The sequence below is a fragment of the Zonotrichia albicollis genome, chromosome 2 (assembly GCF_047830755.1).
Source record: "Zonotrichia albicollis isolate bZonAlb1 chromosome 2, bZonAlb1.hap1, whole genome shotgun sequence".
Classification (NCBI taxonomy): domain Eukaryota; kingdom Metazoa; phylum Chordata; class Aves; order Passeriformes; family Passerellidae; genus Zonotrichia; species Zonotrichia albicollis.
The window spans coordinates 7,930,881-7,953,589 of NC_133820.1; the positions used below are offsets into that span (position 1 = coordinate 7,930,881).

At 36.8% G+C, this 22,709-nt stretch overlaps 1 protein-coding gene across 3 annotated transcripts in view; it reads left to right on the plus strand.

Annotated features, from left to right (window-relative positions):
• GBE1 (1,4-alpha-glucan branching enzyme 1) overlaps positions 1-22,709 on the plus strand; it is a 136,532-nt gene that overhangs the window by 65,989 nt on the left and 47,834 nt on the right. For all 3 annotated transcript variants that reach the window (XM_074532657.1, XM_074532661.1, XM_074532665.1), the window contains 2 exons: positions 18,071-18,186; positions 18,903-19,030. In XM_074532657.1, coding sequence (XP_074388758.1) covers positions 18,071-18,186; positions 18,903-19,030 — 244 coding nt within the window. The remainder of the gene's footprint in view (positions 1-18,070; positions 18,187-18,902; positions 19,031-22,709) is intronic.

The following is a 22,709-nucleotide window of genomic DNA, read 5'->3' on the forward strand; positions in this document are numbered from 1 at the left end:
TGGCAGATGTTGAAAGTTTGCTCAAAATAAATGACAGCAAACACAGTCTGTTGAATGGTCTACAGAAAAGCTTGCTTGCTGAGTGAAATTTCTTCAGCTAGCACAGCCTTCTATCCTGCACAGAGCTTGTACTAAATCCCTTTCCTTCTGTAGTGGGAAGAGCTGTTAAATCTACAGGTACTTAGACATCAAATGCAAAGAATGCTCAATTCACTTTGGAATTGAGAGAAACTAATTCTGTACCGTGAAGGAGATTAAGGAACAGTTACTTTATCAGTTTAGTCTGTCTACATTTTCTTTGAAAGCCAAGATGTAAGGAAGTTTATCTCACAGCATTTGCAAGATTATTCAGTTGTCTGTGAAGGGGACTGTGAATATTTCCTGTAACAGAATGTGGCAAAAGATCCATATCCATGCTAAAAAATAAAAAAAGGATTATATCCTTTGTGCATTTAAATACTATTTTTTAGTAAAATTCATGTAAGTAGAGAGTAGCTACAAGAAAAGCAATAGTAAACCTGTTCAACAGACCAGGGTATTGCATCTTTGCCCCATAGTGCTGCTGAAAAAGAAAAAGGCATATTTTAAATTCTTCATATTTCAATCCATATTTATACTAGTGTTGTATGAAGCAGGAGCTTTTCTGTAAACTGTAAACAACATTTTAAAATTATGCTTTTCATGGTGTTGTCTGGCACAGGAAAATAACAACTCAATTTCATTGAAATGAGAAATTGCAGATAAGATAGTTGGCCAATAGAATACTTTTTGCTTAACTATTTTCAATAAAGACTATCAACAGTGCTTTAAAAATCAACCAAAAAGAAAATTTTACTTTAATAATTTTCATAACTCTTGCACATTCTTGTGAGTTTTTCTGAAATAGAGATCCTGGGCATTTTTTTCTTGAAATGTTCTAATTTGGTGACTCTTCCTCTCCATCATCTCTATCCTGTCTAAATCTGTGTCCATCCCTTTTCCCTCAGCTGACAATCCAAAAACCAGAATCACATACCTTCAGTGAGAATTGCAGTTGATTTTAACACTTTCTGTTGAAAAACAAACTTTTATGTAATTTGCTTTGATTCCTGTTAATAATTGTGACTTTTCTAGCCCTGAATTCATGTCAAGGAAATGCTTTAGTTTAAAAGGGGTGCCAGAAGCTCTGGACTGGTACTCTAGTTGGCATTGTGCAGTTCTTTTTGGAAGAAATTAAAGATCTCTGTTGTGTTCCTGTTACAGGTAGCTCTCTTGAAATACCGTCCTATCTTAAATAAGGATTCTACTTGTAATTAATTTTGCACAAGCAAAGTGTAATTTTTTTTCCTCCTAAAATCATATTCAAAGGTTATTCAGCTGCCAGATTCATTAGAAATGATGTCGTACACCCTGGAGACCAGGTGGGATCTCACAACTAGAGTGGTTGATTGTGTTTTCATTTAAATTCATTTCTCCAAATAGCAAATGTGTTTAAAATAATAATCAGGGAAAACAATTTAAAAATAATTGAGAACAAGATATTACCTAGTAAAGATTTTTCCCACAGCACTGCATGAATAGAATGCGTAAATGATGTTGCCCTTCTGGACTTGTTGAGGTCCCAGAGTATTGTTTTGACTTTTAAGGCTTTTCCTGTCTTTTCATTAGATTTTGTTGGATTCTATTCTGTCTTAAGCCAATTCTGAATGTCAATAGGTATGCTGATATATTTCTGTGAGCTTTTAGAAATTATGGTAAAATTAAAATTCAGAAATCACGTGATGCCTTATGGGTTTTTTTTTGGTTTGTTGTTTGGGATTTTTTTGGAGAGGGGGCTTAGTTTGGCTTGTTTTGGTTTTTTAATACTATAATGCTTTTCACCTGAACATTTAGGCAAAATTTAATATTATTTCACGGTCTAGGAGATGAATTTGTTGTAAACTCAGGGATTGATTTACAATGCAGTTTTAATTTTAATTAGTCCAGCTTTCTTGAATGCAGCAGTATGATCAGTAAGAGGTTATATTGGTTGCAAGGATTTGGGGCCAGCAGATGTCCCAGCATCTCCTTTGGGCCTTTTTTGAGGCCTGTTTTCAAGAGTTTTTTAAGAGAGGATGTTGTGTCCGTATTTTTGGGTTTAAAAATCATAACTAAGCCATGTAATGGAAGAAATCTCCTATTAAGTTTTTTCTTTGTCAGTTTTATGAAGTTTCAAGTGACATCCATGCCAAATGTGCTTTGAAGTGCTACAACAGGTAGGGTTTAGTGTATACAATAAACACTTTGTCCCATGAGCCACAGTTTTACATCAGGGCAGCAGATGACTTGCTAGTCCCCTGCTGCCAGTCCAGATGTTCTCTCCAGCTCAGTTTTCTGAACTGCTGGTGGAACAGATGATTATAGCTCAGTACTTTTTACTTTTTTTTTTTAATTCAATTTTTCTTAATGTGTGTTAGAAACTGCCACAGCTCAGAAACTGCTTTTAACCTTGCTGCCAGTGCTACAGAAAAAGGGCAGCTGCCAGGTGTTGGAGCTTGTGTCTTTGTTCTGGTGTAGGTGGCCTCTTCCCCAGCTTGCTCCTCCACAGTGGGGTGGGTCGCCAGAAGCTTTTTTCCCCTTGTCCTGTGGTCCAGCCTCAGGCAGATGTCTCAGGTGCTCTCTGGCATCTAAAACATCCACCTGTGTTTGGGTGCTGAGACAGTGGCCTTTTCTGCCACCCAGTGTTTAAATTCTGCATAAACCTTACTCTGTGTATTCTGAGGGGGAAAGATCCCCTGATGTTGCTTCAGGATCTGACTCTTTAAAGACGGCTTATCTTCTAACATCTTCAGCGGCTCAGTGTTTAGTTCTTCCTTAAACAGCTGTTATTCACCCAAATTGTTTTTTCTTTTCTTCTGATTGCCTACTTTGCCAGTCTTTATCTGCCACTGAGGTGATGATAGTAGGTGGAATGAATTGGAACATAAATCTTTCAGAGTTTGGTTAGTAGGGTACCTGTCTGGGCTCATAATTCTCTAAACATAGCTGTTCAGAATATTTTTGGGTTTGTTCTCCTTCAATTCAGTGATGAATTCTAAATATCTGTGGAGGTAAAGACTTGTTTCCTTCTTTGGGAACCTCCCCATGGTTTGTAACAGCATTCAAGATGAAATAGATTCCCTGCTACTCTTTATTGCTTACATCATTAGCATTTTAAATAGATTTCAGCTGATACTCTGGAGTACCATGGTATTAAAGATTCTGGTTCCTTGCCTAATGCTCTTAAGGAAAATTGACACATGAGCATGAGATGCAGGCAGCAGATAACACGTTGTGTGTGTGTCCCTGCCATCCACCCCAGGGGCCCTTTATTGACGCACGTTGTAGAGTGCAGAGATTTGACTGTAAGCTCATGCACACAAAGGACAGATTGGATTTAAAGGCTACTATGACACTCATGGCTTCTGAGATGACACCTGAACAGACTTTGCTGGCCAGGCAGGTGTCAGGCAGCTAGGAAAAAGGAGATTGCCACTACTTGTCACAGACCCTTGATGGTATTGGGTTGTCCTCTTCGCTGTTTTGTGCCTTTCCATAATCTTCCTTTTGAATCCTAGTGCTCCTAACAAACTTGTCTGTAACTTTGCCTTTGGTATCTTGTCTAGTTCTAATCTAAAGCCTCTTCAGGTTTCTCTCAGCTAAGGAGTTTTCTTAGAAGCTTAAGCTGTGCAGGTTTTGAGACACAGTTTGGGACACAGGAAGAGGAGAAGAAGCAGCAAGGAGGGGTGGCTTGAACATAATTAGTGAATCATATCCAGTTGATTTCCCAGGGTGTAGGAATTGAAGCTTTCTCTTCTGCAGCTTCTGAGGATTTAGCAAGGTGCAGGTGGCATTTCCAATGCCATGCCATGGTTGTCACAAATGTGTTTTCACTGGGGAGAATCTTTGGCCATGATTCCAGCTAGACTAAAGATAATGCAGTGAGAGTTGACAGTGAGAGAGGTTCTCAGACATGTGATGTCTTTTTGGTATATTGATGATTCTAGGGTAATTACAATAGAACAAGGATGTAAGTTGTGTTTCATTATGTAAAACATAAAGCTGTGCTGATTTTAATTCATTTCCTGCCAGTCTTCCTCTACCAAATTAGTTTAGGAAAGCTCTGTATTTAAAGATCTGCATAATATACATTGGAATTTCATTTGGCTGGCAAAGATTATTTCTTAATGACTGTTTTAAGGAAGCACTGCTTGCAGCATAATAGTGAGATTTTTATTCTTCCCCTCACCCCTCATAAATGTAATTATTTTGATTAAAGATTGTTTTTTAAAAACAGTTTGCCTATGATCTTTAGTGCTCTGTTTCTATTAGACTGGATTTTGATGGTGACTGTGACAGTATGTAAGTACTTCATATAATTTAACCCTTAAAGTTTAAGACCTTTCATGCCTACAAATCCTTGTTTGCTTTTGTTTTCTCTTCTTTTAGTCATCATTATAAATGCTAGTAAGAGAACACTTTAAAGTATGGGGACATTTCAGTTTATAAATTGCCTTTTTTGCAGGGAATGGTTATTGATATTAAGCATTCACAGAAGAGATGATACATAGGAAATTACTGCAATGTAATTGGAAAAATTGAAATAATAGTGCAAAAAATAAAAGTTTCAGCCATGATCCTATGATTTATACTACATGCAGTTGAGAGCTGCTGTATAATTGGTTTACTTTTTAATTTTTAAAGTTTTTAATTAAACAAGCTTAATTGTTTTACTGTACTTTGGTATAACAGACTGTGAAGCTTTAAATCCATAGGTGCTCTAAAACTGAGAGCTTCACATAAGAATCTGTGTAGCTTTCTTTGAAGTGTCCAGTTTCCAAAATTAACCTCCAACATAGCATTCAAAGCTTTGTGTGAAGTTTCAAAAATGTAGCTGCACAGAAAGTGGTACAGCAATAAAGCAAGATTTTGAAGTGCGAAGAAAGGCACACTGAAAAGTTGCAGTCAGTTGCTCTAACTCAGGTAGCGCATTTTGAAATATAGAGGTGACCACTTGTAGCCACTTAAATTCAATCGTATCTTGAATAAATACAGTCACACTTACATGAAGTTGATTATAGTATTTCAATCAATATCTAAAATTAGCTAAGATTCAACACATTGCAGGGAATCATTTTGCATCAGTCTAAATGGAATAATGATCTTGCATTTAGTAATCCACACTTGAGTTGACAACTTCCACTGCATTCTTAAGTGATTGCTGCAGCAGTTTACATGAGCAGCATCTGTTGTGAATAGAAGATTGTGCTGGAGAAGAGGCTGATGGTTGTATCAGTTTGAGAATAATCCACAAATTAAATGAGGGATGTTGACTTTCTTCTAATAGGGTTTTATCCAAAGAAATTCAAGGCTGGAGGAAAATGAGGCATGGTATAACTCACAGCAGGGAAAGAAGATGGAAATATTAAGACAATTGTTGGGGGGTTTTTTGATTCTATTATGTACATGTTGTATAAGGCACAGATCCACTTAACATGCATTTTTTGGAAGCTCACTGTAAAGAGCATAAAATAAATAACTGGGGGAAAAAAATCAATTAATGGCTATGTCTACAAGGTAGAAAACAACAAAAATGCTGTAGCATTTCCAAAAGTCGCTAGTGTATGTATGGACAACAAATCAGAAATAATCTGCAAGTGATTATGTTGATCTGATATATTAGAGTTTTGAGAGTTTTGGAAGGGATGCCATGTTTTCTTGAGAGTGGCATAAAGATAAAGTTCCTGCCTCTGGAAGGTGTTTGGAAGTGGAGACAGAGAGCAATGCACACAACCGGGGCAGCCTGCTGCTTCAGGGAGTAGCTGTCCCTGTCCTAACAAATTGCTTCCCACCTGTAGCCACTGACTGAAATTCAGCTTGAGATGGGACTCCACTGGTGATAGCATGCTAATATTTAGGGATTATAAGGACGTACTCAGCTGTATATAATTGTTTTCTTTAGAGGTTATTTAAATGCCATGATGACTTTGGAACTGTTGTTATTGAAATGAATTTTGTTAGAGTTGATACTGAAGAAATTATTGGTGAAATTGTAAAGAAGATTTTAAAAATGGTTCTACTGCTCCATTATAATGGATGGACAGGGAGCAGCTTTTGGCTCAGTTCTGGCTGACGTAGTTACAGGACAAGCCAGGAAAACTGAAATGGTGTATCATGTCAAACATGTCCTAATGAACAAGGATGATACTCTAGTAAAAGCTTTATCCCTGGGAGCAAAGCAAATCGTTCCATAGCAGGTCATTAAAAAGAGTGGTTTGTGGTTTTGGGGGTTTTTAAATGCATACAGTATTTCCTTGGCTATTTTCCCCATGGATTTGCTTTGGGTCTCCTCGTTGTTAAGGGGGCTCTTTACCCAATATTTGTATGTATCTATATTACAATTCCTTGTCAGCTCTTGAAAATTGGTATAAAGTTATTTGGGAAAAAAAATAAATTAATTGCCTGTTTGATTAATTAATAGTTTAGGTAGTTGACACAAGTTTTTCTAAGTTATTCTACTGCAAATAATGAGTTTATTTCAGGCAGAGGAAAGCAAGTGTACAAGTAATACTTGGGAGACCTTACCCCTTGATTTATTTAGTGTTACTGCACAATAATTAAGTCCTGTCAAGTGTAGTTTTAAGGATAGATACATGTGAACTAATAAACAAGAATGAAAAAGCACACCCATAGTCACTATTATGTGCTCTTGTAATTTTTTCTGTAGGAGACGACTTAATTTGTTCAAACAAAGAGCTGAGTATTAAGTTCTCTGAAGAATCATTAAGTAAAACTATGGATTTTTTTTGTTTATGTAATATATTTAGTCATTGCACAAAGAGTGTTTAACTGAGTATATTTATCAAAAGGCTTCACAATGAAGAGAATTCTCTTTGCAGTCTTTATTTTTATTCTTTATTCCTTTAAGATATGTGAAGAAAGTAAAGTAATGACTGTTGTCACTTTCCTGATTAAATAAACACCTAAGATTGCCTCTTCTTGGCTGCAGGGATTTATGTAAACACCATAGAATTTGACATTTCATGATATGGAGTGAGGCTATTTTTTCTTTCTCCCTGTCATAAAAAAACTAGTTTGCCTCTACAGCCTGTGTTTTTAACTCACAAAACTTCAGAGAAATTGTCACTGTTCTTTGTTTTTTTTCTTCAGTGCTTCAGCATCATTAACTTTTTCTCCTCTTGCTGTTTCTATTTAGCAACATTTTGATTGCAATGTAGCCCACTTCTGATTAGGGCTTGATATTTTAGAGCACCTTTTAACACAGGCTTATTATTAATAGTATTTTTAAACTTTCTTAGACAGTTCTCTGGTAGAGCATTAGAGAAACTGGTGTCTTTTGAGGAAAGAATCCATTTCTTATTAACCACAACTGGAAGTGAAATGAGTACAGTATTACATTTTCATACCCTGGCCTTTTGCAAGCAGGTGGAAGCCGTGCTAAATTCCCCCTTGTCTTCTCTCCCTTTCCTTCTTGCCCAAAGGCAAAAGGAAAAAAAAAAAAGTGGAAAAACCATTTAAGTTACTGTTTCATTTATTATGACACCAAATTAGTCAGGCTGGTAAATAATTAGAATAATAAATAATAATAAATAGGATTTTTCACACAAAGGATATATATGTACTGCACTGGCTTCAAGTGTTGAGTTTGTCTGAATGACGTTTTGTGACTGTAACAGTAGCCACAGCTATGAGCCAAAAACATTTCTTATGATGAGTTATCTAATTTAAATAGAACAGATTTATTTTACTTTATTTAGTTTTAAATGGACTAAGCTTGGACATTGAGAAACAAGTTCTAAAAGTCGAAGTTTAGGGAACCAAATAGCATAATCTTTTGAAATGCTATATGTATAGCTGGTTTTAGGAATAATGACTCGGTGAAATTTACTTGTTGAAATTTAACTCTTGCCTTTAAGATTTCATAGATAGTTTCTATGTTCAAACAATTGGTGAATTGGAGTAATTAGTCAGTCGAACACTGGAGGAAAAAAATATCCTAAAAGATTTCCATTGCTATTTCACCCCATTTTCTGATTTGAGTGTTTGGTGTTCATTACCCAGGATTTTTAGACTGTTCACTACCCTGAAATCTAAAATCCTGTGTTTTTCTTCCTACAAGTTAGGTAGGGGCTTATAACTGTTCTAGGGTGGATGTTGAAGTCCCGTAAGTGATTAACAAAGTGAATGCTTTTTGGAGAGGAAAAAAAGTTGACTACAAACCACTAAAATTTACATTATGAATGTTTCCAGTCTTCCTTTGCCACCACCTTCTTGGATAAGGGCATTGGAAAAGATGAAAATCTACTTTGACTTTGTTATAAGAAATTTCAAGGTAATTATTTTGCCATTGGGTTAATTGGGGAGGAAACTGAAAGTCTCTCAGGAAATGGAAAACAGCTTTCAGCTGGATGTTCTTTTTAATCCTTATCCAGCTAACAAATTGGCTGAAAAATGTAGTGACTTAGAGAAAGCAGTTCAAAATAGCATTCTTATAAACTCATTAACTGTGTTCTGGAAACAGGAAATGTTTTGTAGATTTCACCAACAGTTGCTCTAAGCACAGAACCATCCTCACCCAAACTTGGAAAACCAGAAATATTTCATTAGAATCTGAGGCTTGAGCAACTCATTTGCCAGCAATGCTAGACTATCAATATATGCAAGGGCAAACTTGTTTTAAACTATTTCAGAGAATTTTAGCTTTAGTTTCCTTTGTATTCTTTCCTGCTCTAGACAACAAAACTTGTTTTCTATAATATTATGAAGTTTCCATTTCAGATATATTTTAATTAAAAGTTGCCAACGTTCTGCTACCACATAGCCAGGATCAGTAATACTTGCACTGAAATATGATCTGAAATAGAGAATATCTGTAGTAGGTAAATAGTGGATTTCATTTCAGTTAAAAATCATGGCATTTTAGTGAAAAACCTTAATGTTAAAAATAAACACATATTTCCAATGCATGAAATATACTGGTAGATTCATATTTCCAAATGGAGATCAGTAACAAGTAGTGTCCCTGAGGAACTTATTGGGACTGAACTTTGTGGATGGCACCAAACTGTGGGGTGTGGCTGACTGGCTTGAGGGAAGGGACGCGGGACAGGACACAGGTAGCAGGACATGGGGCAGTGGTTTTAAACTGCAAGGGTATCATAAGGGAGGACATAAGAACAAAACTTTTCATGGGGAGAGTGATGAGACACCAAAGAGGTTGTCCAGAGAGGCTGTAGCTAAAATACATACACATACCTCACAAAATATTTTTTTTCTATTAACATACACCATTATTCAACTTAAAACCTTCTGCTATCTTACTAAACATATTTTTTTATAATCTTAAAGTCTATCTAAACTAAAACTTGAACTATTATTTAATATCCTTTCTTTCTATGCTTGTATAACATTTTTCTATTTTCAAACTTTGTAGTTACAGCTAGTTCTCTATTTTTCCTGTTTCTAATACATGCTTTTCTAACTTTCTAATAAACTTCTTACCTTTACTGGGGATAAAGGGGTGTGATTAGATAATCCCTAATGTCCTGCTGGACACAGATCATTCTGTGATCTTGTACAAGATCTCATGCACTAACCTGTTACTGTAGAAGAAGAAAAGTTGGTTTAAAACTATCAAAGGGTTCTATTGCCTTATTGTGTGAGTTGCCATCCCATTGTTGACTTAAAAGTCAATACAGTACTCAAAGCTTTTTCAAATGTGGAGGAATGTGTTGTTTGTAAACTACTTTCTAAGTAATCTTTAGGCAGACAAATATGTTTTTTGTAATTTCTGTCTAGGGACACTAAGTATTTTCTCAATATTTTCAAGATACTATCTGAGTTTTCCACTGTGACAATTTAATTTCACTGAATTAGTGGGAATACAACTGAATACATTTTAGCACACTGTATTTCCCAGTGTCTTTTGTGGAGCTTACCGATTTGGTGGTTAAAGAAAGACAGTGGTTATGTTAAAATGTGTTCAGGTTGCAAGAGGTTTTAAAATAGCTGCATAATGCTTGGAAAATAAAATAATGAATAAAACAGAGTATAGCTGTGAATCAATACAAGAATAAGGTTATAGGTATTTATTCCAGAGATGATGCAAATAATAATTTTGCCATGTATTTTACTAAGCAAAGCTACAGGCACAATCTATCATAAATGTGTTTATTGTTCTCATATTTATCTTCATGAAGTCCAAATTATATGGTTGAAATGACAGTACCTAGTAAGAAATTGAGATTAAAAACTAGGTGTCTTTGAATACAAAACTATTCTTTAGGTCTCTTAGGTGGAAAACTATTTATGAAACATCCTGAAAGTGTATTTGCAAGTTCACAACTCTATTGGCACAGCCCAGTCTGATCCAATATCTTTCTTTAATTACATTTTTGAAGAATGTAGCTTCAAAAAATGCAGCAAAGAGAGAAATACTGTGCTGTGCTTAAGGATGGGTTCCTATTTAATATGAACCCTGTACTTGAGATCTCCTGTGCTGGTTTGTGGAAATGAAGCAGCTTTGCATTCTGTGCTTCCTCAGAGAGAATGGGGACTGCTGCATGCCTTGGTCAGCTTTGCCAGGTGGCTGCTTCCCCTTGCAGATTCCCTGAACCTTGTGCTGGGGATGATCTAAGACAATCTTCAGGCTTTCCACTGGTGTTGGAGAGTTTTGCTCAGACATGGCTTGAAGGAAAAAAGGCCATGAAAATATACAGCTGATGGAAAAGTAAAAGGCAGCTGTAAACAGCAGTTCCCAAGCCTGCTTCCCGGGCACGTTTCTGTAAACAGCAGAGTTCTCAGGCAGTTTTCTCATAACAGGTAAACATTCTATCTTTGGCTGTTTCGGGAAACTAAAAGTAAGTTTTGAGAACCTTTCATATCAGGGTGAGAACACAAATCTTGGTTTCGGTAACAAGCCACGGGTATTGAAAACAAAAGGAGGGATTAATGTTTAATCTGTGACTTATGATGAGCTCGGATTTTGCAATATGTATGAGCTTAATTAACACTGTTATAAAAAGTGACTGATGGAATCAATAAAGGGGGAGTTAGATGCTGATCAATTAGGATGGGTCTACTCCCTGCACTTCAATGCACTGGAAATGTTTTTCTGTGGAAGTGATAATTAATTGTACAAGCTTTTCTGCCCTCCATGCCAAAGTCTGTCATGTAACTGAGCATTCTCACCCCACGGTGCTGAAAGGAACATTTTGGTCTGTATCCACAGCAATTACTGATGCTGAGGTTAAAATCTGGAAGCATGAGAGGAAGTAATCTAAGCCTTGTAGTAGCTAATTTACAGAGTGAACTTCCCTTAGTCCCTGCTTCCCCAGGGTTAGAAATCAGTACATTGCCATTCAAGGCATGGAGTCAGTATCTCAGAAGCTTCCTGTGTTGTCTGTACTGGATGATGACTGATAATGAACACTTTGACTCATCTTAAAGTTTTCGTTCCTTCTCTGGATTTGGCATTGCTTCCAAGTGCCTAGTTGGGATGAAGAGAAGGATAAACTTTCAGTCAATAAAATAGACAGGCAACTAAGTCTTCAGGGGTTCAGTGTGCTGGACCATGAGGGTCTAAAGTAAAAAGATATTTAGGTAGTATCTTCTGAGGTGGTATCCTAGGTTGGTAAAATGCAAAAGTTTGCCCCTTTTTCAATTTTCTTTATATGAGACTAACTCACTTTCCTTATGAGCTTGTTTTTGCTATATAAACATAAAAAGCACCTGCCATGCTTTGTTGCTTGAGGATTAAAAGTTTTGTTTTGAGAATTTCAAGGTAATTACTTAAAAAAAAAATTTGTAGTAGGGTGTGGATACTGAACGCTAGATTGATAAGGTGTTGTATGAGGTATCATGGTATAGATGAACTTGAGCCTCACACATCTGCAACAACTGAGATTTGCCATCATCTGTACACAGAAAAGATTTTTCAATCATCAGTGCTAACTTACAGGAAAAACAGATGTTTGATCTCTTTATACTAATCCTGGAATTTTCTCAGAGGCAGAGGTCTGGTCTTCACTTCTCTAGTGCTTTTAGTTGGGATTTTTCAAAATCTTCTCTTTTGTGAATAATTTTGCTTTGTAGCTGCCTAAATACCTGTTCCTGTTCATTAGCATTAGAGAAAAAAAAAAGCCCCTGAATTCAAATTAAACCAGTTTGAATTTGCATTTTGAAGGTGCAGGCATAATACGAATGCTTTAAAGATTTTTGTGTGTGAACCAGGCACCTTCTAAGTGTCCCTTTCAGGTCACTTGTGTGAGCATAAATTAGGGAACCAGTATTTTAAAGTAAAGAAATGAAATTAGGTTTATAGAAAGCACTGTTTCAGACTTTTAATAAGATGGTTTTGAGAAAGTAGAGCTTTGTCCAAGTAGTTAATATTTTTCTCACTGCTAATGGAATGCATTGATTTTGAGTGTAATTTCATTTTCCTATATAGGGAATAAATAAAGTTGAGGATAATTCTTGTCTATTCTTATACATATATAGTAGCATACTACTTCAGGGGAGAAAAAGCATCTCACAACAAAACAGTTAAATCTCCCTTGACACTTGATTCTTTGCCAGTCCCCATCTCAACTGGTGCTGTTTTCTGGGTAAAGTTCAGGATAGCAATCTGTTTAAAATCAAGTCCCTAACCTGTAATGTTTTGTAGCTATTTGTGCACTACATTTAGACTAATTTTGGAAGCAAACTCAGTGTTGAACAGTAAACTACTGTTTAATTATGGAAATAATGAATTGCATTAAATTGTATGCAAATTCTGACAATACATTTTTAAAGCTGTGATTTAGTTGTATTTTGTAGAATAGCAAATTTTCTTTGTTAATATTCAGAGTTGATTATATGACCAAACAAATTTAATATTGTCTAAGAGGTTTATTTTGGGAGAACAGAATTTTAAATAATCTCAAAGATTTTTATTTTATTAGTGTCTAAGTTACTTGGGTAGAATAAAAGTGGGACAAATGCTAATGTATTGAAAGCGGAGCTGAAATCCATGTAGGCTTTATCAGCATTTAAAAGAGTTTTGTAATATTTTTTGATATTTTCTCTATTTTAAAATGTGTATGCCCTGCAGGCTCTCTTAAAACTGAGGTAATTGTCTTCAGTACTTACTTGGGTTTTTTTCCTTTCTATTTACCTCAGGAAACTCACTGAGCAAAAAGCATCAAGAGTATTAAATTTCATTACAATAAGTACCTACCTGCTTTGCCTCCAAGGCTGTTCGTATATTCACATTTTGCAGGACATAACCTTTGCTGAGTAGTATTTGAATTATTGCTTCCATTTTATAGGGCAGATAACTGAATGCTTTATTTGATACTGGTTTACTCTTACCAAGTGTGGATAGGACTAGCCATAAAAATGTAAGCCTAGGACAGTGCTGCTTACTTGCAGGTTATTTTAAACCCTTATATAGTCCGTAGTTCATTTGAGGAGAAATTTTTTTGTGCAAATGGCATTTCAGGAAGGTCGTGTGAATATATTCATAAACATGTTTAATTCATTGGCAAAATATGAGAGAGAGTTCGTTCAGAATTAACCTGCCCAATTTTAAAATGATGTGCCTTTTCAAAGCATCGATCAAATGTCTAAGCGATTAAAAATTGGGAAATTGTTGTTTCACCTTTCTGTATGGCACTGCTTTGTACCAACAGAGGGAGTAGCATTCTGAGGGGAAAAAAGTTTAAAAAATTTCATGAACCCTTCAGAATTACTGCTTCTATATGAGTAAAAAATGTGCCTATTTCTAAGAATTCATTTTGCCAAAGCAATTATTGAATATAAGTCTAATAAATGCATAGTGCTATTATATTGTTTACAGCATATTGAAAAAAAAAAAAAACAACTTTCTCCCTACATAGCAGTGGACTTTGGGGATTAGGATTAATGGTTGCAGAAAGGCTGCTGTCTGGTTTGGCACTCCAGAATTCCAATTTTAACTAAAATGAAGAACTCTCTGCATCTTCAAAGCTGCTGCTCTAGTTCGTTCTCAAAATAAACCAAGCCAAACAAGCTGCATAATAACCGGTGTTCTACTTATTAGAATTTTTAAATAGAAAATTGTAAATACATAAAACATAATGTGGATTGTGTATAATATATATTAGTATGGTTGCTATACATATATATAAACATATACATACATATATATACACATATACATATGTGTATATATATGTACATACAGATATGTACATATATATATACACACATATACATATGTGTGTGTATATATATATGTAAAGCCAGAGTGCTTTTCCTGTGAGAAATAGCTGTTAAGAGTTGTGCTCAGTGATCTCGGAGGTCTTGTCCAACCTAAACCATTGTATGATTCTATATATTATGCATATAATATTGCATATTTGTCTGTGATTTATGAAGAATTGGAGTTTTGCCCACAAAAAGGCACCGAAGTAATTATGCAACCCTGCATCCAATTAATTTACAACTATTAACTTTATTAGACTGAATGCTAATTTCTTTGTTTAGCAATCTTTTGAATGAATTTAGCCCAGTCAGCTGTTGAAATATTTGGGGATAGTTTGAGAAATAATGTTTTAGCAATTCAGTGCTCCTATGTCCTAAGTTAATTAAACAGTGAGAACTGAAACAGGCATATCATCATAAAAGTCTAGATTCTTATAAGGTCAGCAGTTCTCCAATACATAGTAATAAATGCAATTCCTGAAGGTCAACATTAATATGGTTCAAGAATTACATATTCAAACTGTATTAGGCACAGCCAATATTATTTTTGTCCATAGTGACAAAATTAACTGGTTTAAATGCATTGCTTGCATCTAAATATTTCATGTTCATCATGGACTGGAATTTAAAATGCTTATGGTGAATTGTTATTTTGCTTTTTTTCTTAGTATAGAGGAAAAAAGTAAATAACAAATGTGTCTTATAAGCAATTTCACAGGTTTTCTGCTGACCCAGTATAGCAAAGTTGTTAAATGTCTCATCACCTCATGAAACTAGGTCATCTAGGGTAGATGTGCTCATTCCACTTTTTCAAACAAAAAAATCTGCTATTAATAAATGAGCTATGGGCTCCAAGAGTGAAGGAAAAAATCCAGCAATACTTCTCTGCAAAGACCTTCTTTGTTTTGAATGTCTGAGTGAATTCTGAATTAGATTTCTTACACTGTAAATCGTTCTGTTCCTTAATGATGATACAGCATAAAAAAACCTACATTATAGCCTGTCTTTGATCATGCATGCAATAAAAGAACTTCCTTAGTTTTGATACATGCTAAAATGTGAGATTTTTAGGATAGCTTAAGGTATGACTTTCTTCCAGAAGAAATTGCATTCTTAATGAATGCTATCTCGTTTCCATATCTGTCGGTAAAATCCAAGAATGAGCTGGTTTAGAAATGCTCCTGAATTACTGTTTGTGTGGTGGTTGTATCTCAATTATTCCTCTTCAGTTTTGGCCTCTGCTGGCTTTCTGCCAAGTTATTTGTTCTGTCAAGTTCTGTGTCTAATATTGCTGCTCCCATGAACAAATTGACTTGGATGAAAAAATGGATCTCTGTATGGTTTGTGTAATTTGCATGTCTCAAAAAATCTGTTATTCTGGTTCATGTTTTGGAGCTGTGTAGTCAATATGGTTGCTAGTGCTTGATATACTTCTTAAAAATTATCCTAAAGCTTATTTTTGTCCAAGTTTAGACTAAAATCACAGATAAAATGTTTATTTATTTATTTATGATCTTCTCTCCCATGTGCAATCAGATGCTTGGAAAACATCTGCTGCTCCTACTCAGGTTTTTGATCTCATAAATTTTCTAACTAATATTTTGGTGCAACAAATTCATCTTGTTTGTTTTTATTGTTGTCACTTCTTCATCTAAAAGTCATTACAATTTATGTTCTTGCTGGTTCTCCATCTTTTCCCAAAGATCAATCTTCAATGCCAACAATGGTGGAAAAAAATTACATTTGTTATCCATTTTGAGATTTTTGTGTGTGTTTTATAAATGTTCAAATCCTCTTCACTATCTTAAGGACTTTAGGGTTATAAAGTCAAGATGCTTGTAATGAGAAGAAATAACTTTTAAGTCTGGATAGTGCTTGTAGTAATTAATGCACTCTTTGTGCATGCATTATCCTAATTCTGTGTGAGATACTAATTTTATTTGCTGAAATGCTGTACTCTTTTCTCGCAGTATTTAGCTTGCAGGAAATAGCTTTCTGTGAATTTCATGCTGAGTCAGAAAAAGATATAGCAAACATTTGCACAAAATTGCTTTTTTGTGACCAGTTTGCCAGTTTTAGGACTTTTGATGCTTTTCTATCCCTTTCAATATCAGAGCAATCCCAGTCTTGTTCATTCACTGCAAACCATCTCACCTGAGAGCTAATAAATATATGAAAGGTTCTTCAGACGAGCTCTTGAGATCTTCCTAGTGTCGTGTTAACTTGTGAATTGGATGATTTGAAGCAGGGGACTGTAGCAATGGAACAATAACCAAAAAAATCTTGTCATGTAATGCATGCCCAGGAAAGGTGTTGAAGTGAGGCAATTCACAGTGAGCTGATTCACATTTCCTAAATTTGGAGGTTTTGATTTGGTGGTAATTCTATCTTTATATGCACAAGTGTGTTTCTGTGCAGTGCCTGCAGAAAGAAGGGGAAATATTAAAATTCTATGGAAGTTAGAATTAGCTACTTAGTGAGATCAGGATTTGACTTTATAGTGTGTCCATAGCCTTTCATCTTTTCTTCTAATACCACTTACTCAGGATTTAAAACATCCTTGATATGAGGAAGTTTTTTGGAGGAAGGAAAATGGTGACATTTGTTTGTCAAAAATGTAGCTTATTCCTTGTGTCATAATTTCTTCCTGAAATTACTGTTTCTGATGTCTGTTGAATGAAATGTAGGAAGGATCCCCTTCACTACCCTGTGCCTACCATGTGCATAGATAAATTGTGGTGTGGTTTGTGCAACATTACCTGTTCTGTCTCACCCAGCAGAGGGTGGCTGGAGAGACCTTGCCTGCTCCTGGCCTTTTCTCTGAACAGAAACTTGGTAGGAAGTTGGGAAGTGGAAGTGGGGTTTGTAGCTCTGCTGTTTTGGAAAACTGGTTAGAGAGAAATCATAACATTGGCAAGTGTTGAAGATGTGGGCAAGACCAGTTTCACTGCATCTTGTGTTGGCTGATTGAGATGGGTGAGCTCTTGAGAGCCTTGGCTTGCAGGAGATGCACATGAGGGTGTCATGGAGGGTGAACAGTAGAAACAAGATGTGGGTATCTTTGGAAGCTACAGAGACCAATGCCCAGGGAGAGGATGTGATGAATACTAGGAAAGCTGCTCATGAAACTGTTGTATTCCTTAATATCAAAATCTTTTCATTAATGTTTCCTCATGCTTGTTCATTTTGGAACCTCTTATATTACGATTTCATCTCCATGCTTTGTGCATGTGTGTGTGTTATATCACATTCCTGATATTCTGAACTTCAAAATGTACCTCCTCAACTTTCCCGTGGTTTACTTTTCAAATGTGTAAATTTGCAACATAGTAGGTGATTTGGCATTCTGCTGGTGACATGTGATTTGTCATTGATTGGGAAGGACAGCTTTTGAACAGCAATTATGCCTAAAAATTTCTATAAATCCATAAAATCTTGGGGAGAAGTTCTTGCGCATTAAAATTTTATTTCCTTTTCTATAGCATCTTTTCCCACAAAGAGTAACCATCTTCAGAGAGGGAAAGAAAAATTACACCAGCAAGTATAGGTAGTAAAATATACTACATGTGTTCAGACACTATCCTGTTAGATGTCCATGTAGATAGTTGAGAGTTTTTAGTAACCTCCTATCTCCAGTCTTAAAATTTTGTTCAGTAAAAAGTCAAAGGCTTTAAGACAAATGTTTTTGGGAAAGGTTAATGAAAAACAGGGAAGAAGTCATTAAAATAGTAAAATGTACAGTACAAGTACCACATATGCAAGTGGAGGACATGGTATAAGGAGCTCTAGTTGATCTCAAGATTTTTAAAGCTTAATAAATTTATTTCAGCTGGGAAGTCCTGAGATTCCTTCTGTCTAATTTGAGGATGTGGATTGAAGACTATCGCTTCGATGGGTTCCGGTTTGACGGCGTTACGTCCATGTTGTATCACCACCACGGCATCGGTGAGCCATTCATCAGCTCTGATCTCAGCCCTCCTGGTGCAGCTCTGTTGCTCTAAAGTTCTCTTTTCTCAGGGGGGAAAGGGGTTTAGCACAAGAGCTAGAGGGGCTTGTTGGTAGAGCTTGAAACTAGATGGGAAGGGACAAAACCCGGCTTGATAGTGAGGAGCAATGGGATGGCACAACCAAAACTTGAGGATGGAAGCACTAGGAAGACCCCTCAATCTGCTCCACAAGGTGTCAGGTGTAACAAACCGTGCTGGAAGTGTTTCTGTACCAACACAAACATGAGGAACAAAATAGAGGATCTCAGAGCTTTATCCCAGTGCCAGGGTTTTGACATGATTGGCATAAGCAAAACTGGTGGGATGAGTCCTGTGGCTGGATGGAAGCACAACACAGCTGGCACAGGTGTGAAGAAGATTCCTAAACAGGTTCAGAAGATTACTGAAACACCTGCATGATGCAGGGTGTGATTCTGGGGGATGGTCCTGTACAAGGCCAGGTGTTGGACTCTGATGTTAATGGGTCTCTTCCAGCTCAGGATATTCTGTGAATGATCAAAAAAATCCACATTGGTTAATTTTCTTGCTTTGTTGCTATGAGGATAGATGGAAAATCATTAATACATTCTGCTTATAAAATGAAATATTGAGTGAAATAGCTGTGTTTTCTAAATAAATCTTGACTCTGGCTTTTAAAACTTCTTGTCTTATTAGGCACAGGGTTCAGTGGAGATTACAATGAGTATTTTGGCCTACATGTGGATGAAGATGCTTTGTGTTACCTGATGCTGGCCAATCACATGATTAACACCTTGCACCCAGAATGCATAACCATAGCAGAGGTAAGCTCATTTTACCATCCTCAGTGACATTAATATTGATTAGTTTGCTTTGGGATGTGAATTTCCTGTTAATTATCCAGTCACGCCTTGGGTACTCAAGCAGTGACATGAGCTGAAAAATATTAATTAGTGGACAGACTTTGCCTGGTGGGAAAAAACAACCTGAATATGCACTCTGGGGATTTTCTCAGCATTAATAGATTATTAATTAATGTGGCAGTTTTTTTCTTTTTTTTTTCCTTCAGCACCTTGAACTTGTAATGAGAATTGTTTTCATCAGTTTATTGCTTGTACATGATAGCCATTTGTCAGTGGTGCTCTGTGGTACTAAAGATTAACAGCCCTAATGATGTTTTGCATATTTTGAATTATATTGGTATATCTGACAATTACCCTTCAAATTAAATGCAATAAACTTATAGATGTTAAATATATAGGATAATTTAAATTTATTATTACGTTTCTCCAGGTTTCTAAAGGGGTAAATAGACTATATTACTTGAGTTGATTGAGATAAATTTTTTTGACCGAAAAATGTTTCTTGCACATAGAGCTTTTAAGAGTATGAGACAGCAGAGCATTCAAAATTCTAATTTTCACTGATATTTTGTCTTCATCCAGAAGAACAATCATTTAAACATGGCGTGTTCTTTTCTGTTATCATGTTTAAATAATTCATTTTGTTTAAATGAAAAAGTGGGATCTATCTGATACCATTAAGGACTATATGGATTTCTAATAAAAGGGTTTGTGATGCTTCAGAGTTCTCTATTTTTAGGAAGGAAAATAGTGCTTTTCTTAATTTCTTATTTATGGCGAAGTCTTCTATCATAGACAATCACTGCTAGGAGCTCAATGACAAGCTACCAAAACAGCATCTGGGGAGCAATCAGTAGCAAACTGGGGGTGGTTTCATTGAGCTGTAGGCTTATTTGAAATTAACTCACTTAATTTTCTAGGTAGTCCTAGATTATAAGCATTCCTACCAAAGAATTTCTGGGTTTAGTTGTCTTGTATTACCTGGCCTAAGAATTCCTTTTTTTTAATAAGATGTGTCTTCAGTTTCTCATGCTTAAGTTGAGAGCTGCTTCTTTTTCAATACATAATTTTCTGCCTCAGGAAGTCACTACATGAATCATAGAATTGATCAATGTGCTTCATGGTTAAAGGAGAATTTCAGAATGAGAAACTATTGACATAATTGAAAATTACAAAAGGCAGTGAAGAATGTCTACTTGGCTATAGAATCAGTGCCATGTGAGAAAAATGTTTCTCTCTGGCCATAACTAATGATAATATATTCCCCAATTAATGTAATTAATCAATGATTTTACAGCTTTTTAATATTCTGTATATTCACTGTCTTAGTAATTGCTAATTTTTTAGGTGTTACCGAGTATACGCTTGTTTTTCATTTTGGTCTTCTAAATAAAGCGGCGATTAAAGACCTTTATAATGAGAAGAAAAAATGCTAAGTAAAATTATGTCATTCCTGAAGTATTATAGACACAAACAGGTAAAGAAACAGTGGTTTCTATTTTCATATGAAATATGAATAGCATATTTTCATATGCTGCTCTTTTCAGACCTGTTCTGAACAAATGCTTTGTAATTAGCGTAATAGAATGGCTTGGATTGGAAAGGAACTTAAAGATCATCAAGTTCCAACTCCCTGCCATGAACAGGGACACTTTCCACTGGCCCAGGTTGCTCAGAGTCCCATCCAACCTGGCCTTGAACAGCAATGGGGCATCCACAGCTTCTCTGGGCAACCTGTGCCAGTGCCTCACCTCCCTCACAGTAAAGACTTTCTTCCTAATATTTAATCTAAACCTACTCTCTTCCTATTTCAAGCCATTCCCCCTTGTCCCATCAATATATATCCTAGCAAAATGTCCTATCTGTCATTCTTGTGGGCTCCTTTCTGGAGCCACTGGAAGGCCACAATTAGGTCACCACAAAGGCTTTTTTTCTCAGGCTGAACAGTCCCAATTCTCTCATCCTTTCCTCATAGCAGAGGTGCTCTACCCCGATCATCTTCATGGCCCTCCTCTGGGCTGGCTCCAGCAGGTGCCTGTCCTTGCTGTGCTGGGAGCCCAGAGCTGGATGCAGCCCTGCAGGTGGGCTCTCAGCAGAGGGGAAGAATGCCCTCTCTCTCCTGCTGCCCACTTTAGGCACAGCCCAGGACAGATTTGGATTTCTGGGCTGCAGGAGCACCCTGACAAGTCATGTCCAGCCCACCAGCACCCCCAAGTCTTTCTTAGTGGCTGCTCTGGATCTGTTCACACCCAGCCTGGATTGATAAACAGGGGTTGCCCCAAGCCAGGTGCAGCCCCTGGGACATGTGTCTTGCTAAACTCACGAAGCTCCCATGTGTCCACTGAAATTGGTTTCCATACAGACATCACTGAGAAATGTGATTCCTGTCTGAATCCAGCATACTTGGCCATTCCACTGCCAAAACCCCCAACATTTTGGCAGTAACCCCAACCATGGAGCAATGTATGAATAAACTCAGTCCATCCATTCCTTTCAATGTTATTGCCTTCAGCTAGAGTTAGAGAGGAGAAATGGGCTTCTGCCTCAGCTTCCTTTACCAACTGTCTCAAGGCCCTGAAGTCCTTTTTGATCCCCCTTGGACCACATGTTGTCACTTCATTGACCCCTCTGTGGCAGATCAGTAATGTGTTGCAGTCTGAGGGCTGTACCAGGCCAGGAAGTTTCCTGGTGGAAGTACATTTGATCTACTCAACAAACTATTTATGGTTATTTTATTTTTCGTGTGTGTGTGTTCAGTTAAAATTTGTAGACATAGATATAAATGCTGTTAACTTTGGAACTTTACTTTCCAAAAATCTGGCTTTAATTATTTTGATTTAAGTAGATGGGACTTGCTTAAATCTCAGACTTGGACTCCTCCTGACTGGCACCATAAATTACAGAAAAAGGCTTTTGTTTCATATCATCATGTCCTGTATAATCTAGAGACCAAGAGTCTGTGTCTATCCTTTCTGACTGATTTAGGAGAGTTTTTGAAATTTTTATCACATCTAAAACTTTGTAAAGAATTTCCACTTCACTCTTTGCTTTTTGCAGCATGTGCAATTTGGACACAGTTTTCTGTGTGATCCAGTGAGGGGGGATAATTCCCTCCTTTGATCTCCTGGCTGTGCTGCTCGCACAGCCTGGGATGTGCTGGCCATGCCATCCCTGCTGCCAGGCCTGGCTGCTGGCTGAAGCTCAGCGTGCTGCTGGCCCCCAGCCCCAGCCCTTGCTCCCCAGCCTGGCTGGCCCAGCCCCTGTGGATGCAGGAGGTTGCCCATCCCAGGGTTGGGATTATCTTGGTGACATTCTGACGTTCTGTGTGACAGTTCTGCTGATTGATTCCTCTAGCCAGTCCCTCTGGATGGCAGCCCTGCCTTCCACCCCTGGGATGCCATCCATGAGCTTCCTGGTGATCTGGTTGATCTCCTCCCTTATGTCTGTGTATGCCTGTATATGTGTATAACTTGAAGCATAAATATCTTTTTTCACTATTCCAATGCAGAAATTGGATTGAAAACTGGATTGAATCCAACAAATCAGAATGAGCTTCCTAATTAAGCCCTGGTGCTAGTCAGTATTAATTCCATAAATTCCCTTGTGTAGATGCAAGAGGTGTTTGTTAATCCATAACTGC